Source organism: Oryx dammah, unplaced genomic scaffold (genome assembly GCF_014754425.2).
Source record: "Oryx dammah isolate SB20612 unplaced genomic scaffold, SCBI_Odam_1.1 HiC_scaffold_25, whole genome shotgun sequence".
Classification (NCBI taxonomy): Eukaryota; Metazoa; Chordata; class Mammalia; order Artiodactyla; family Bovidae; genus Oryx; species Oryx dammah.
Genome location: NW_024070209.1, coordinates 100,942,206 through 100,960,300, shown reverse-complemented (window position 1 = coordinate 100,960,300; position 18,095 = coordinate 100,942,206). Strand labels below are relative to the sequence as shown.

At 45.8% G+C, this 18,095-nt stretch overlaps 1 protein-coding gene across 2 annotated transcripts in view; it reads left to right on the top strand.

Moving 5' to 3' along the window:
* The first annotated feature begins 10,604 nt into the window (after positions 1 to 10,604).
* MED27 (mediator complex subunit 27) overlaps positions 10,605 to 18,095 on the top strand; it is a 219,647-nt gene continuing 212,156 nt past the window's right edge. For both annotated transcript variants that reach the window (XM_040225447.1, XM_040225445.1), the window contains exons 1-2: positions 10,605 to 10,851; positions 13,385 to 13,529. In XM_040225447.1, coding sequence (XP_040081381.1) covers positions 10,649 to 10,851; positions 13,385 to 13,529 — 348 coding nt within the window. In that variant the 5' untranslated portion in view covers positions 10,605 to 10,648. The remainder of the gene's footprint in view (positions 10,852 to 13,384; positions 13,530 to 18,095) is intronic.

Sequence of the window (18,095 nt, the reverse complement as noted above, 5' to 3'; positions counted from 1 at the left end):
CAAGCTGAAACTCCAATACTTTGGCAACTGATGGGAAGAACTGACTTATTTGAAAAGACCCTGATGCTGGGAAAGATTGAAGGCAGGAGGAGAAAGGGACGACAGAGGATGAGATGGTTGGATGGCATGGCATCACCAACTCAATGGACATGAATTTGCACAAGCTCTGGAGTTAGTGATGGACAGGGAAGCCTGGCATGCTGCAGTCCATGGGGTCACAAAAGTCAAACACGACTGAGCAACTGAACTGAACTTGACCCAGCAATTCCATTCCTAGATCAATATCCAAGAGAACTGGAGACATATACCAACATAATAACTTGTACACATACGTTTGCAGCAACGTTATTCATTATAGCCAGAAAAGTGGGAACAATCCAAATGTCCATCAGCAGTTGAATGGACAAATAAACGTGGTATGCCCTTTTCTTTCGGCCATGAAAGAGTGAAGTACTGATGCATGCTACAGTGGGCTTCCCAGGCGACACAGTGGTAAAGAGTCTACCTGCCAATGCAAGAGACACAAGAGATATGGGTTCAACCCCTGGGTCATGAAAATCCCCTGGAGGAGGAAATGGCAACCCACTCCAGTATTTTTGCCTGGGAAATTCCATGGACAGAGGAGTCTGGCAGGCTACTGTCCGTGGCATTGCAAGCAGTCAGACACTACTGAACGACTAACCCCATGGTACAACATAAGCAAGTCTTGGAAACACTATGCTGAGTGAAAGACGCCAGACACAAAAGACCATATATCATATGATTCCATATATATTGAAATTTTCAGAGCAGGCAAATCCCACAGAGACAGAAAGTAATTAGTGTCTTCCAGGGACTAAGAGGAATGAAAAATGTTCTGGAATTAGATAGCAGGTACGGTTGTGCAACTTTGCGAATATGCTAAAAACACTTTTAAAGGTGAATTTTAAAGCACGTGCATTATATTTCAATGATGCTGTTATTTAAAAAGAGAAAACTTCCCTCACCTTTCAGTAATTGAACATTCAACAAAAGTGATTACTATAGTTAGCTCTTACATATTCAAATCAATTATGAAAAAAAAAAAAACCCAAAACTCACCTGGAAATAAAGCAGTTGAATAGAGTCAATTACCATTTAGACAGCCTTCAACTCACGTGAGATAACATAAGACAACATAACATCAGATAACACAAGACATCACCTTTGAGTGGAGAGAAAACAGAAGTCTCTTTCTTGGGGAAATTACGCAGAAGGAATAAAGTGACTGTTGGACACACCAGGCTGTCTTCTTCCATTCCAACAATGACCATCAATCACAGTGGACAGTGTGATGGCTGCTTCTGGTGTCCAAGAAGCCACTTAGATCATTTATTTCTACCAGGCTGTCACCAGAACCAACAAGTTCCTAAAACAAAAAGACCTAGAATCTGAAAACCACAAGGCATGTTCAACACACACATAATATCATTAAAAAAGTTTTTTTTCATTATGGAAAATATCATATAGTATAGTGAAACACACAAACTCATCACCAGCTTCAATAATTATCAGCTGACAGTCAATCTTCTCTCACACTTTCCCCCCACTTATTTCTGTCACTCCATGTTATTGAGAAGTGAAACTCATAAATTATATCATCTCCCCCAGAAATATTTCAGTATGACCCTTTCAAAAAACCCCCAAAATATATTTAAATTTCCTTCGCTGTCTTACAAACATTTAAAGGAACAATTTGCATAATGTCCTTTTTAATTGTTATCTCCATTCTCCATGGATACGTGAGAGCATGAATAGCAATTACTACTATTTACAGGAGGAGCTATTGTGTGCCAGACAGTTTACTGGGGCTTTCTACATGTCAACGAACATGATTCTTGCATCAGTCGCAAGGGACACCACCCGTGTTCCGTCCCCCAGCTCAGGGAGGTGAATGAACCCAAGCGAGGGTCAAGCTGGCTGACTCGTCCTCGGTCTCCCACGTGTGGCTCTCTCTCGCCCGCCTCTCTTTTAGGGCTCTGCTGTACAATACTATGACCGCTGGGCTCTGTCTCTCAGTCTTGTCTGACCCTTTGCGATCTCATGAACTGTAGCCCGCCAGGCTCCTCTATCCATGGAATTTTCCAGGCAAGAATATTGGAGTGGGTTGCCCTTTTGGTCCAGGGATCGAACCTGCGTCTCCTGCATTACAGGTGGGTTCTTTACCACTGAGCCACCAGGGAAGCCTCTAGCTACCTGCAAAAAATTTCAAAAATGTAGTAGGCAAAAAAGAATATAAATGATCTCATTAGTAATGTTGATGTTAAAGTGATCATACTTTGGGTGTATTGGGTTAAATAAAACCTATTGCTGTACAACAATTGTTGCTACAACAATTTTATGTGATAAGATACACATAACACAAGGTTGACCATCTCAGCCTTTTTAAAGTGTACAGCAGTGTTGAGTGCATCCACATCGCTGGCCACCCATCAGTGCCATCCAGCTCCGGGACCCATACGTACTCCCAGACCACTTATCAAGCCCGCCACTCTTTGAACTACCTTTAGCTTTCTCTGTAATTGTTAGTGACAGCCAAGCATTCTCTAATGGAATCACTCGTAAGTGGCGTAGTGGGGACCAGCACACCTGTCTCTCTGTCCTCCAAAGCTTGTGCTCCTTTCACCTCTGCCCTGCCACTGCCTCCCAAGAATGGACTGGTGATGCCAGCACAGTGGAAGCTGGTCTCCTGGTTCTCCTTTGCACCTATTCCCTAAGATCTTACAGAAAAACCCAAACAAACTTTTTGGCCAACCCAACATTATCCCCCAAACAGGGGAAGGAATTTGCAGCTAAATGGTGAACAAGCATCAGTTGCAAGGAAAGTGTGCACTTTACACACAAAAATTAACAAGTTAGGATGTCCACTGCTGTGGTGTTTCAGGTGGAAAAACCTAGATGGTCAACAACGGGCGATCCAATTGTTATTGTTGTTGTTTAGTCACTAAGGTGTGTCTGACTCTGCCACGCCATGGACTGCAGCTCCTCAATAAATTATGTTAAACTATCAAATGGGATCCTTGGCAATAATTAAAACATTTTTGAAGACTATTTTATGATAGGGAAAGATATTTAGGCTCTATTGTGAAAAATGGTGGCTCAGATGGTAAAGAATCTGCCTGCAAAGCGAGAGACCTGGGTTTGATCCCTGGGTTGAGAAGATCCTCTGGAGAAGGGAAAGGCAACCCACTCCAGTAATCTCGCCTAGAGACTTATTTTGTAAAATAATGTGTGTGAATAATCAGAAGGTTGAGTAGTGAAATTTTGCATAGCTCCATGTTCCTTTTTTTTTTTTTGCTTCATGTTCTTATATAGGTTTTTTCTACAGTTTCCAAGATTTCAAAGTAAGTCTACATTTGTAATTAGGAAAGATAAAGCAATACATTAAAAAAAAATGAGGCTTCATCACCAAGGTGAATGGATTGCTTCTTGGTCAGCAATCTGCTTGGTCAGCTTTCTTGGCGTGGTCTTACCTGAGGCTTACCAGGAGCTGGAGGCGGGGACATGGAGCTGGAGGAGGGTGTGCGGAGGAGGAGGAGGAGGGCTAAAGGAGAGTTGCTGAGACAGATTCTTTTGCTTCTGTGGCTGCCCCACACCTTGGCACCTACAAGCTTGGCACCTGCCCTCTGCCCTCAGGTTCTGGGTGAGGGTTCCAGGGTTGGTAGCTTCTGATGCTGGCCATCCACGGTCCCTCTTAATTAAAATGCACCATCCACATAACACAGTAATGGAATTAGAAGGCACTTCCTCCCTCAGAAGGGCTGCGGTCAAGGCTGCACAAACAACTCGTGTTTTGTTCTACTGTGATTCAGCCTAATGTGTTGGTAAAAGGGTCCATTCCCGGGATGTTTTGTACTTAATTACGTATGAACATGGCAGAAAGCAGAGGCCCCTAACAACATGCTCGGTGGTTGATTAAGTGAGCATCTGAATGTGCAATCAATAATTTACTGAAATATTTAGAACACCGCCTGGCTTCCTGGGATGGGAAGAATGGCTTGCTTGTGGTCCTTTGTTGGTTGTTCTGCAGGTGGAGGTCCTCCTGGCTTTCTAGTCTCTCTGCCTCTAGCTTGGACACTCCTGCAGCTACAGTGTGAACTTTCAGAAACACACAGATCTAATCACATCACACCTCCACGTTGGCCACTGAACTCTCTTACCTCTGTGCCTCCCCCACCCCGATTGCACCTGGTCACCTGGGCAGGCTTGGCCTCCACTGCATCTCATGTACCCCTGTGATTTTCTTCCCTGCTAGGCTGTGAGCGGACACCGCAAGACAGGAATATGTTCTGTTCTGATCCTTATTTAATCCGTTTATTTGGTGGATATCGCTGGGTAAGTGAATGCATTGGCAGCACAGGAATCCTGGCGCAGTGGTTGTGATCAGCATTAAAGGCAAATGATCCTCTCCCATTTCCCCCATCTTAAAAAAAAAACTTTAAAAAAATACAATTTATTGTTCTGTTTTTGGCCGTGCTGGGTCTTCATTGCTGCACACGGGCTTTCTTTATTTGCGGCAAGTGGGGGCTACTCTCGAGTTGTGCTCAGGCTTCTCGCTGAGGCGGCTCCTCTTGTCGTGGAGCACGGGTTCTAGGGCATGCGGGCTTCAGCGGCTGTGGTCCATGGGCTTAGTTGCCCCAACGCATGTGGAGTCTTTCCAGACCAGGGATCGAACCTGTGTCCCCTACTGGCAGAAGGATTCTCAAACACTAGACAACCAGGGAAGCCCCTGTTTTCCTCCTCTTGAATTAATAGCAAATTCCTTTAATCGTAGGGCTTCCCAAGAATCTGCTTGCCAACACAGGAAACTCAAGAGACACAGATTTGATCCCTGAGTTGGGAAGATCCCCTGCAAGAGGAAATGGCAACCCACTCCAGTATCCTCGTCCGGGAAACCCCACCGACCAAGGAGCCCGGCGGGCTGCAGTCCACGGGGTCACAAAGAGTTGGACACAACTGAGCGCGGACACATTGGGCATTGTATCGTTCTCTAATCTTACACTCCTGATGGTTAGCTCTGGGGGCCACTCTCTTCCTTATGCTCTGAATGCGAGAACTGAGGTTCAGAAGGGTTATCCCATTTGCCTGAGAGACCCCAGTGGGGCTGAGCCACCAGCCTGGGTTGACTTCCTGGCCTTCAGGAGTCTTCTTTGTCCCTGGGATCATTTGGGTCACCATCGTCACTAGCGTCATCACCATCATTGGGTCAAGGTTGTGAGAGGCAGGATATAGAGGAAAACAGGAGGGGGTTCAGAAGAGACCAAAGGGGATTCTTTACCAATCGTGCTCAAACTGATCATAACAAACTTGATTCCAAGCAATTTAAAAGATGACTGATGCCGTGAGTCTTAAGCAGGTGAGCAGGGAGGAACACATAACACTTGTGATATTTTCAGTGATATTTATCGGGCGACACTTGGCCTGGTTTTACCACTGGCTCCCCAGCTGTTTAGCAAAATGTCGAGCGCATTCAACGTCTATATTTGTTGGGTGACTGACTTGAATGCCTACCATGTTCCCAGAACCGTGGGCTGTCTCACCATAACCCTCAGGGCCACCCCAAGGCCTTAAGCATTGTGCCACATTGATTACGACAGGTGGCTCAGTTCCGAGGTGGCTTATCCAGGGAAAATTTGGATTTAAAGCTATCTGGTGACTTTCTGCGCACCCCTCCAATGCAGTGTTCTGTGTCCAGTGAATCCTTAATAATTATTAATTGATGAGGGTGCTTTCTCAGTCTGAATGCTTAACACATGCTCTCTGAATATGATGGGTGTTGCAGCATATTTTAATTAAATCCTGACAACTTTAATTCTGATTGCTCATTCTAATACTCTTGAGCTGCTAGCACCAAGCTAATGACTTTTTCATTCTGGAAGATATTAGTAGCAGGGTGCTGCCTTTTAGCCAAACATAACATCATAATAATTAAAATCTGATATTTCTTGAAATGGACTCCTTTAAAATGATTTCTATTCCACAAGCACACACACAGATGCAAGCATATATGTGTCAACATGCTCAAGAATTTACAACACCTCAGAGAAGCTCTGTCCATTCCTTTCCAAAATGAAAAGTTTGTTGTTGACATGATGATAGACTCCTTACAAGGTTCAGGGGAAATGTGTATTTCCACTGATCAATTTCTGAGTTTCCCAGAAGAGGGGAGCCGGAAAGAAATCCTGAAAACTAATGACGGTGGGAGCAGAGTGTATTTGTACTTTATTGTGCCAATCAGTGTCTAAACCACTGAATCAGAGAAAGAGACAAAGGAAAATCTAATTGTGTGGGAAAGGTGGCGGGAGGACAGCTGAGCAGGTGCGAGAGATGGTATCTGAGTACACAAAGAGATGAGATAATTTGGAGAGAGGATCCAGGAAGCAAATATAATATACTGGGTTAACTCACTGCTCTCACAGAGTGAACAACATCTCTTGTGTTCAAGGCACTGGAGAGCCAACAGTTACAAGTTAGCTGCCGGCCGTACACCGGGGGTGCTTGCCTTAGTGCATGATTCTAACCAGAGGTTCATTCTCGGGCTTTAGCGGGGACTGTGAACCCCCCAAAATTATATGCGAAACTTTGTGTTATGGGGACTTCCCTGGCAGTCTAGTGGTTAAGATGCCATGTTCCCAATGCAGGAAACAAGGGTTCCATCCCTGGTTGGGGAACTAAGATCTCACATACAACATGGTGCAGCCAAACCCCCCACCCCAAACAAAAATCTGCGTATTTATAGATACACATGAGTGTGGGCAGAAATAGAGCGGCACAGTTCTCAACCTCTCCTCTCCTCTGGAATAAAAATACATAGCAAGGACCTCATTCTCTAAGACTTCAATTCAGTTCAGTCGCTCAGTCGTCTGACTCTTTGTGACCCCATGGACTGCAGCGTGCCAGGCCTCCCTGTCCATCACCAACTTCCGGAACTTGCTCAAACTCATGTCCACTGAGTGGCTGACGTCATCCATCCAGCTCATCCTCTGTCATCCTGTTCTCTTCCTGCCTTCAACCTTTGCCAGCATCAGGGTCTTTTCCGGTGAGTCAGTTCTTACCGTCAGGTGGCCAAAGTATTGAAGTTTCAGCTTCAGCATCAGTCTTTCCAATGAATATTCAGGACTGATTTCCTTTAGGATTGACTGGTTTGATTTCCTTGCAGTCCAAGGGACTCTCAAGAGTCTTCTCCAACACCACAGTTCAAAAGCATCAGTTGTTTGGTGCTCAGCTTTCTTTATAATCCAACTCTCATATCCATACATGAGTACTGGAAAAACCATAGCTTTGACTAGATGGAACTTTGTTAGCAAAGTAATGTCTCTGCTTTTTAATATGCTGTCTAGGCTGGTCATAGATTTCTTCCAAGGAGCAAGTGTCTTTTCATTTCATGGCTGCAGTCACCATTTGCAGTGATTTTGGAGCCCCCCCAAATAAAATCTGTCACTGTTTCCACTGTTTTCCCATCCATTTGCCATGAAGTGATGCCATGATCTTTGTTTTCTAAATGTTGAGTTTTAAGCCAAGTTTTTCACTCTCCTCTTTCACTTTCATCAAGAGGCTCTTTAGTTCTTCTTTGCTTTCTGCCATAGGGTGGTGTCATCTGCATATCTGAAGTTATTGATATTCCCCCCAGCAATCCTGATTCCAGCTTGTGCTTCATCCAGCCCAGCGTTTTTCATGATGTACTCTGCATATAAGTTAAATAAGCAGAGTGACAATACACAGCCTTAACATACTCCTTTCCCAATATGGAACCAGTCTGTTGTTCCATGTCCAGTTCTAACTGTTGCTTCTTGACCTGCATACAGATTTCTCAGGAGGCAGGTAAGGTGGTCTGGTATTCCATACTCTTGAAGAATTTTCCACAGTTTGGTGTGATCCACAAAGTCAAAGGTTTTGACGTAGTCAATAAAGCAGAAGTAGATGTTTTTCTGGAACTCTCTTGTTTCTTCTATGATCCAATGGATGTTGGCAATTTGATGTCTGGTTCCTCTGCCTTTTCTAAATTCAGCTTGAACATCTGGAATTTCACGGTTCACGTACTGTTGAAGCCTGCCTTGGAGAATTTTGAGCATTACTTTGCTAGCGTGTGAGATGAGTGCAGTTGTGTGGTAGTTTGAGTATTCTTTGGCATTGCCTTTCTTTGGCATTGTGTCAAAACATGATATGGAGTTTGCCTTCTCTACTCTTCCCCTGGAAAGGATGAATAAACTGAAGCCATAACCAAAACCAGCCAACAGACACAGATATTTTTCTTCACTTTTGTAAAGTTAAATAGTATCTTCTGCAAATATCTTAAAAAACAAAAACAACTCCCCAAAAGAGACTTTTAAAAAGACCATTTAAAATAGCAAACTATAGGACATAGTTCACTGACAACTTCTTGGCAACAGGGTGATGTAATTATAGACAATTTGAATAGAACCCTTGGTGATCCTTGCTTGATTCTATGCAAAGACTCCTCAAGTTTCCCATCGGAAACTTTCTCAGCACATCCTCCTCACAGTTAAGATATTCTGAGTGTTTATTATACGCTGAGCAATATTTCAAAAGCTTTGCCTGCAAGGTGTTATAAACCCCACAGCTATTTTATAAAGATAGGTATTATTACTAGGGGTCTCCCAGGTGGCGCGAGTGGTAAAGAACCCACTTATCAAAGCAGGAGATGCCAGAGACATGGGTTTGATCCCTGGTTCAGGAAGATCCCCTGGAGGAAGGCTTGGCAACCCATACGAGTATTCTTGCCTAGAGAATCCCATGGGCAGAGGAGTCTGGTGGGATACAGTCCACAGGGTTGTAAAGAGTCAGACACGACGAAGCAACTTGGCATGCATGCATGCATGCGTGATTACTAGACCTAATTTACAGATGAGAAAACTGAGGCTCAGTGAAACTTAATGAATTGTTTACAATTCCACACTTAGACGTTTCCTGCTATCTCTACCCCTTTCCCTTAGGAAACACTATAAATGGCCACACTAAAAAGGTAAGGTAGAAAATGAAACTCTATAAACCCAAGACAATAAAACACCTGTCTTTCTTATCGGTCTATTAAGGTCTCTGAGTTTGTCAGACGTCCTGAGCAGATTCAGGGTTTGCATTTTTTGGCGGGAACACCACAGAAGTCATGTTGCCATCTGGGCCTCACATCAGGGGGTGGGTTGTCCGATACTGGTGATTCGACCTTGATCTCCTCTCAGTCTGGGGTCAGCCAGGTTCCTTCACTGTGGAGTTACTATTCCCTACCCACCCCCTCACTGACATTATTGAATTAAAAGACTTTATGATAAAATATATATAACCTGAAATTACCATTCTAACCATTTGAAGTGTCCAGTTCTGTAGCATTAGGTCCATTCTCACTGCTGGGCAACTGCCACCACCATGCACAGAATGTTTTCATCTTCCCAAACGGAAATTATGCCCTCTGAACAATGATTGCCCCTGCCCTTCCACAGCTCCCGGCAACCACTACCGTACTCTGTTTCTGTGAATTTGAGTGCAATGATACAGTGTTTACCATTTTGTGTCTGACTAATTTCACCTAGTGTAACATCTTTAAGCTTCACCCACATTATACATCCCTGTGTGTGCTCAGTGGCTTCCGTCATGTCCCATTCTTTGTGACCCTATGCACAGCCCCCCAGGCTCCTCTGTCCATGAGAGTCTCCAGGGAAGAATACTGGAGTGGGTTCCCATGCCCTCCTCCAGGGGATCTTCCCAACCCAGGGACCAAACCGGAGTCTCCCGTGTCTGCTGCATTGCAGGGGGATTCTTTATTGCTGAGCCAGTGGGGATGACCTCACCCACACTGTACCATGTGTCAGAACGTCCTTCCTTTTTAAGACTGAATAAACGTTCCCTTGTGTGAATATGCCACATGTTAATGAACTCATTCCAGGATGGACACTTGGGTTGCCTCCACCTTTCCGCTCTTGTGGATAACGCTGCTACAAACTTGGCGGTACAAATAACGAATACCTTTTCCAGACCCTACTTTTCCTTCTTTTGGTTATATAGCCAGAACTGAAACTTCTGGATTCTTATTTTTTCCTTCTTAATTAGCGAGTTTCTTGAGGGATGCTACGTTGAGACTATATAACCATGCTGCTATTCCTCACCCTTTCATCCCCTAGCATTCTTCAGTTCCTATCTGAATCAATAATTAATCTAACAGTTGCCAAGTAGTAATTTTCTTTCCATCATTCATTCCGCATTTATTAGCTGGCATTCTACTGAAGGGAAGAAATTTCCCTTCTCCCCCATTGATTTACGAACATGGAAGAATTTTATTCAGTCCTTTACACCACGGACCCTTTATTGCTCTGAGCAATTCATTTCCATATGACTCCCAAGAGTGCAAGTTTGGGGAAGTGAGGGAACTTTCTGTATTTCCTTGTTACCATGAAGAAAGCCGAGAGCGCAGCCCGACTTCCCTAAATTCAGGTGATCGCTTTCCTGCCCACGCATTCCTTTAAAGTGGAAATCCTCTCTCCCAGGGTGGCCTCACAAACCTCCCGGACGGCCTCGTCCCGCGAGAACTACATTTCCCAGAATCCTCCGAGTGCCGCGTCATCAGCGGGCGCGTCTTTTTGCTCGCCGGTTTTGAAGAGCCGGCTGTGGCGGCGGCAACATGGCGGACGTGCTAAGTGTTGGTGTCAATCTGGAGGCCTTTGCCCAGGCCATTAGTGCCATTCAGGCGCTCCGTTCTAGCGTGAGCAGGGTGTTCGACTGCCTGAAGGATGGCATGCGGAACAAAGAGACGCTGGAGGGCCGGGAGAAGGCCTTCATCGCGCACTTCCAGGACAACTTGCATTCGGTCAACCGGGACCTCAAGTAGGTACCGGCTGAAGGGGCCGCGGGTCGCGACCTCCTACTCTGCTCCACCCCCGCGGGAGTCTCCTTAGTCACTGGCTGCTCTTTCTTTTCGTTGCTCCCTCTCTCTCCTCTCTAGGCCTCTCCCTGCCCCTCAGGGCCTCCTCATCTTCCACCCCCGCTTTCTCGTCTCCCTTCTCTTGGCGTCCTGCTGTTGGCTGACTCCCGCCACCCAGGACCACCTCTGTGGTCCTTCCGTTCCTCGCGACGGGACGTGCTCTTCCCGTAAACTTCCACTCGTCTTCTCGGCTCGTCAGGGTTCCCACCTGTGGGCCCTCTGGGCTCCACCACGTCTGATCAAATAGTACCAAGAAGGACCTGTTAACGCTGCCCCAGAGTCAAGTGTATTCCACCTAGTTGACCACAGGTTGGGCTTCCCTGGTGGTGCAGAGGTTAAAGCATCTGCCTGCAATGTGGGAGACCTGTGTTCGACCCCTGGGTCGGGAAGATCCCCTGGAGAAGGAAATGGCAACCCACTCCAGTATTCTTGCCTGGAGAATCCCATGGACGGAGGAGCTTGGTGGGCTACAGTCCATGGGTCGCAAAGAGTCGGACACGACTGAGCGACTTTTATCTTTATCTAATCTTTCCTCCCTGAACCTGGAATTCATCAGTTCCAGTCCCTACCCCACCCCAAAGCATGATGAAACAGGCTTTGTCCTTTCTCTTTTCTCCTACCCCATCCCCTAACCACCTGATCACTACTTTCACCCCCACTCTCACTGCTTCTGTTAAGTTCCTGCCTCAAAAGAGACCTCATCACAGGCTTATGACTTCTGCTTAAACACCTCATCCCCACACCCCCACCCCGGGCCTCCCAACAAAAGCTAATTTGGGGTCCTTCAGGGTTAAGGATTGTATATTTCTTGTCTCTTTCTTAACAAGTCAACTTCTACTTTATCAGTGACATGAAGTGAGAGGATGCTTGTAAAATGCCTGGTACTTAATAGGCAATTTTTAATAGGTCCTGGTTGTGTGCCCTCCCATCCTTGTGCGGGTCAGACCTTCTCAGGGAGGTTAGAGTTGCAGGGTTTTTGTCTTTTACTTCTCAAAACTGACCTTAGCAGGTGAAAGCATTGGGTGAGCTACTCTTCCTATAATTTCTGGAGTGGTTGGGTTTTTTTTTTTTTAGTCTCCTCAACTTGGTCTCCTTAGTAACCAGATGGAAGGAGGAGGTAGAATGGAAGAGGAGGTGGTAACCAAATGATGGGAGCCTCTTTAATTTATTTATTTTTTCCTGTAAATAAGTTGCCAATTTTGTTCTGGGGGTAGAGCCAGGAGGTCACACCCCCTCCTCACTCCCACACTTACTTTCTGTTCTCTGGTGAAGTTCCAGTTAATACTTGCCCTGCCTGAGTCTGGATGCTGGTGGTTTTTGCCTTTCTTTCTTCTCCTCTTTGGTGGGCTTTCCTTGGTAATGTGCAGGGTGTTGAAACCTGTCAGCATTGTAGAAAGCTTAATAAGCGTGTTGATCTCACCCCGTTGTCTTCATAAATCTGTGGACAGCAGTGTGAAGAGGAAAGAGGCTAGAGAGCCCAAGATGAGCGTGGCATGAGAAGCTGTTCCTATGACCTTTTGTTGACACTCTGGGACTGGCCCCTCAGCACATGCTCCTGAATGTGCTTTTGCTGTTGGCTCTCTTTCCCAAGCTGCTCTAGGGTTTTTTTTTTCCTTGCTACACTGAAGCATGTTTGTTTGACACAGCCCCCTCCATGGTGTCTTCCCGTTTGTTTATTTTATCTCTTTTTTGTTTTGTTAAGTTTTACCATCTGTGAAGCACCAGGTACAAATCTATCTCTGTGTGAATGGTAAATAATCATCATTTATTCAGGTACTTGCTGTACTGCCAAATAGAATGATCTGTATGTGGATCTGAAAACTCTTAGTGAGAAGCAGTGTTATATCACATTTTGAAATTCCAGGAGGCCCTCCCCTCCCCCAGCCTTGCAAAGAATGATTTGAGTTGTTCAATCCTGATTTTAGGAGTCCTGTTGATTTCATTGCTCTTAACTCTTGTTCTCCTCTGGAATGGTGCCAGAGAGCTCAGTTGTAAAATGGGATAAGCCCCTAGCTAGGGGTTCTCTCAAGTGGCTCTAGTCATCTTCTTCTTTTTAATATTTATTTATTTACTTCAGATCTTTGTTCCATCGTGTGGGATCTTTCATTGCAGCACTCGGACCTTCCATTTGGTGCTCAGGCTCTGGGGCACTCAGGCTCAGTTGTTGTGCATGGGTTTAATTGCTCTTCGGCATGTGGGATCTTAGTTCCCTGACCAGGGATTGAACCCGTGTCCCCCACATTGCAAGACAGGTTCTTGAGCACTGGACCACTAGGGAAGCTCCTGGCCCTTGTCTTCTTTTCAGAAAGTATTTCTTCTTAAGGGACTTAAATTTATGATGAGCAGTTTGAAGCACAGTCTTGGACCAATGTAGTAGGCTAAGAACTGGAGTTTTAGTGGACTCAGGTTTACTTGCTGCGTCTGTTTGCTTTTCAGTGAGCTGGAACGTCTGAGCAACTTGGTGGGGAAGCCTTCTGAGAACCACCCTCTCCATAACAGTGGGCTGTTAAGTCTGGATCCCGTGCAGGACAAGACCCCTCTCTACAGTCAGCTCCTCCAGGCGTATAAATGGTCAAACAAGGTAAGGCAGATGTGTCAGAAATGAGACTAATACAGGAAAAAGCAAGCTTTCTTACATTTCAGAAAGGCAGAAAGTGAGGGTAAGTTTTTCTTTCCATTTTGTGTTCTTTGGCATGGTGTTACAGAGTTGGAAGTTGTAGACTGTCCCTGGGAGAGATTATATAGTCCTCTGAAGTCTCAGAAATTAATCATGACGCTCAGGCAATTACGTTTTTTAAAAAGTTCAAACTCGGGTGTGTTTAACCTGGAAACTGGGTTAGGGAGCAGTTTTTATGAACCCCATGAAATCACACGCAAAGTGTTGTGCTGTGTGTGTGTGTGCGTTTCTCTGGGAAGGACTTCCTAGCTTTCATCAGATTCTCAGAGGGGTTCCTGACTCCCAGGAAGTGAAGGACTGATGGTCTGTGAGTGCAGCTGCTCACTTTGTTTTTGTTGCTTGGCCTGCCTTCCCCATTGTTGATGGAACATCTCTAGAGGACTGTTTGGTAAATCACTCTTCCTGTCCTTTTCTTCATCTGTTTTTTTAAATTGAAGAAAGTGTTGCACTCAATATGCCAGCAAATTTGGAAAACTCAGCAGTGGCCACAGGACTGGAAAAGGTCAGTTTTCATTCCAATCCCAAAGAAAGGTAATGCCAAAGAATGCTCAAACTACCGCACAGTTGCACTCATCTCACACGCTAGTAAAGTAATGCTCAAAAGTCTCCAAGCCAGGCTTCAGCAATACGTGAACCGCGAACTTCCAGATGTTCAAGCTAGTTTCAGAAAAGGCAGAGGAACCAGAGATCAAATTGCCAACATCCGCTGGATCATGGAAAAAGCAAGAGAGTTCCAGAAAAACATCTATTTCTGCTTTATTGACTATGACAAAGGCTTTGACTGTGTGGATCACAATAAACTGTGGAAAATTCTGAAAGAGATGGGAATACCAGACCACCTGACCTGCCTCTTGAGAAATCTGTATGCACGTCAGGAAGCAACAGTTAGAACTGGACATGGAACAGCAGACTGGTTCCAAATAGGAAAAGGGGTACATCAAGGCTGTATATTGTCACCCTGCTTATTCAGCATATGCAGAGTACATCATGAGAAACGCTGGGCTGGAAGAAGCACAAGCTGGAATCAAGATTGCCGGGAGAAATATCAATAACCTCAGATATGCAGATGACACCACCCTTATGGCAGAAGGTGAAGAGGAACTAAAAAGCCTCTTGATGAAAGTGAAAGAGGGGAGTGAAAAAGTTGGCTTAAAGCTCAACATTCAGAAAATGAAGATCATGGCATCTGGTCCCATCACTTCATGGGAAATAGATGGGGAAACAGTGAGAGACTTTATTTTTTGGGCTCTAAAATCACTGCAGATGGTGATTGCAGCCATGAAATTAAAAGACGCTTACTCCTTGGGAGGAAAGTTATGACCAACCTAGATAGCATATTCAAAAGCAGAGACATTACTTTGCCAGCAAAGGACCGTCTAGTCAAGGCTATGGTTTTTCCAGTGGTCATGTATGGATGTGAGAGTTGGACTGTGAAGAAGGCTGAGCGCTGAAGAATTGATGCTTTTGAACTGTGGTGTTGGAGAGGACTCTTGAGAGTCCCTTGGACTGCAAGGAGATCAGTCCTGGGTGTTCACTGGAAGGACTGATGCTGAAGTTGAAACTCCAATACTTTGGCCACCTCATGCAAAGAGTTGACTCACTGGAAAAGACCCTGATGCTGGGAGGGATTGGGGGCAGGAGGAGAAGGGGACGACACAGGATGAGATGGCTGGATGGCATCACCAACTTGATGGACATGAGTTTGAGTGAACTCTGAGAGCTGGTGATGGACAGGGAGGCCTGGCGTGCTGTGATTCATGGGGTCGCAAAGAGTCGGACACGACTGAGCTGCTGAACTGAGCTGATAGTTGATTTATAGTATCATATTAGTTTCAGGTGCATACATATCTATCTATGTATATATTCAGATTTTCTCATTCATAGGTTATCACAAACTACTGTGACTAGCTCTCTGTTCTATGGAGTCAGCCCTTGCTGATTATCTATTTTATATGTGGTAGTGTGTGCTTAGTTGCCCAGTCATGTCTGACTCTTGGCAACTCGAAGAACTGTAGCCCGCCAGGCTCCTCTGTCCACGGAATTCTCCAGGCAAGAATGCGGGAGTGAGTAGGTGCCATTTCCTACTCCACATGTATAGTAGTGTGTATACATTAATCCCACCCTCCTAATCCTCTCTCTTCTCTTAACTACTCTGCACCTGTCTGCGGGAGATTGCTCTAAATGCTCTCTATCGTTCAGTTGCTCAGCTGTGTCTGACTCTTGCGACCCCATGGAAGGGAACACTCGCCATAGAATTTGCTTTTCGTGGTAGCCCCATGGCGGAGCCCCTAGGACAGCTGTGAAAGGGAAACTAAGCCACAGTGTAAAAATAACAGGAGCAATTAGGCTCATCAGCCTGGCAGCAGTTAGTTTGTTTGCTCACAGGTTCCTCTTGTTTGGGTGCTGTAGGTTGTTGTGTTGAGCTTTGTTTTGTTTTCCGCTGCTGATGGAAAGCTAGAATGTATGTTTGGAATGGTTTTGGAAGCTTCTCTCACTAGGGTGCTGCTCCCTGGAGAGAATTGTTCTTAGCGTTACTGATTGTGATCCGCCCTTCCCTCTCCAGTTACCCATCACCCCTCTCCTCTTTTCACTCTTGGCTCTCAGGTGACAGATGAGCCGTGGCAGTGTTTCTGGTGTGTAGAATTATTCCTTTGAATTTGTGGGAATATTTAACATTCTTTGGTTTACAGTGGGACCCAGGCAGCTGCGTCTGAGACTCAGGGAGACACGATTTATCGTGGGACACTAAAGAAGGAGCTTGAACCTAGGAGGCATGCATTTAGCCTGTAAGGGTTGTCCTCCAGACTCGGGCTGCTGTGGACAGAAACCCACTTCAGTCCTGAGCATCAGGTGCCCAGGTGGTGTGGGGATCAGTCATTCTGCTGCCCGCTCTATGCCCGCTTCCCATTGTTGGCCTGGTGTCTCCCAGTGGTGGGAAAGACAGTCTGGCAGCTGTAGGTTTGTGTGGTCCTTCATGCCAGATGCTGAAAACGGATGCGGGCCCTGTTTGGTAGGGGCCCCTGCCTACCCAGACAGCTTGTTGAGCTCAGTGGGTGGGATTCTCTGATTGCCCAGCGCAGATCAGCTGAAACTCAGGGATTGGGGCTGCACGGCTAGAGGCAGGAGTGGGTGCAGGACAGACACAAAATCATGGCTGTCGGGGGCAGTTGCCAGGGCCAGACACCAGGCTGTTCAGGCCCCACACAGACAATGCTGCCCTCTCAGGCTGTCCTGTGTGAGCCTCCTTGTTTCCCCAGGGGCTCGAGTGGGCATCTTAGCATGTGGGATCTGATGTGTAGGTGACTTACTTCTGGTTGGATGCCTGGTCTTGGCTTTTGGATGTAGAAGCTGTGTTGATGTATTGTGTGGGTAATGTTCTCGGAATAGGCTCAAGTGGTGGAGACTTTTCAGTGGTGGGACGATTTAGGCTGATCTCGAGGCCATGAGTGCCCGAGACCCCAGTGGGAGTGGCTGGTTTTAAATCAAAGTGATGACACGTACCGTTTGAGCGAAGGTAGTTTTGTTTGCCCAGTTTAATAGAATATTAAGATAGAAGTCCCTGTTCCTCCCCTCTCAGATGCAGAGGATGTGTTAGGGGAAAGAAGCAGTAGGTATGTGGAAATGCTTATCCTGGAGATGCTGCGGGTTAAAACTAGATGTAGAAATGTGTCAGAGTGTAAGTCCTGCCCGAGTAGCGTGAGTGGGGTTGGGGTTTCAGTCGCATCCTGGCCTGGGGCATGTTGTGAAGTCACCGTTCTTTCACCAGCTCTCTATGCCCAGCACGGAGGGCATTTTGGACCCCTGCACCATTACTTGGCAAAATAAGGAAAATGAATCAGAGATGTTTAGCTTATCCCCTTATTTTATAGCCGGGCAAGTCAAGGCCCCGTGAACCACCGTGCCCACAGCCTCACAGCTAGACTAGAATTTGCCACTCCTGACTTAGCCCAGTGTTCTTTACTCTAAAACTTGATGCTGATGCTGTAATCCCGTTTGGCTTAAGGTTTTGACTGTACTAAACATTTTCCCCTCCCTTTAATCTTCTTGTCAGGAGCAACTCATGTGTCATATTTTATTCATGAATCTGTATCACATTTTACTCATTTTCAGTGGTTTACTGAAGGGTGGAGATGGCAAATACAGGCCCCTGCTCCTCACACTGTCGCTCTTGTCCAGGGCAGACATCGCTAATCACCCTGCTCAGTCTTCCCTGCTGAGGCTCCCTCTGGACTCACAGCTCTGTCGTGGGGCTCAGTGGCCCCTGCCAGTTATCCAAAGTGGGCTGCAGAGAAGAGATGTTTTTTATTTCTGTTATGGTAGATAATGTGCTGTTTGGCTATTGCTTATTTATACTGTCCTTACTCTAGAAGGGATTTGAAATCTGTTATAAGAAAGCTGTACTTCGACCTTGAACGAAAGAGGAAACCAAGGGTAAGGATGCCTTATGTACATTTCTTTAATAAACTCAAG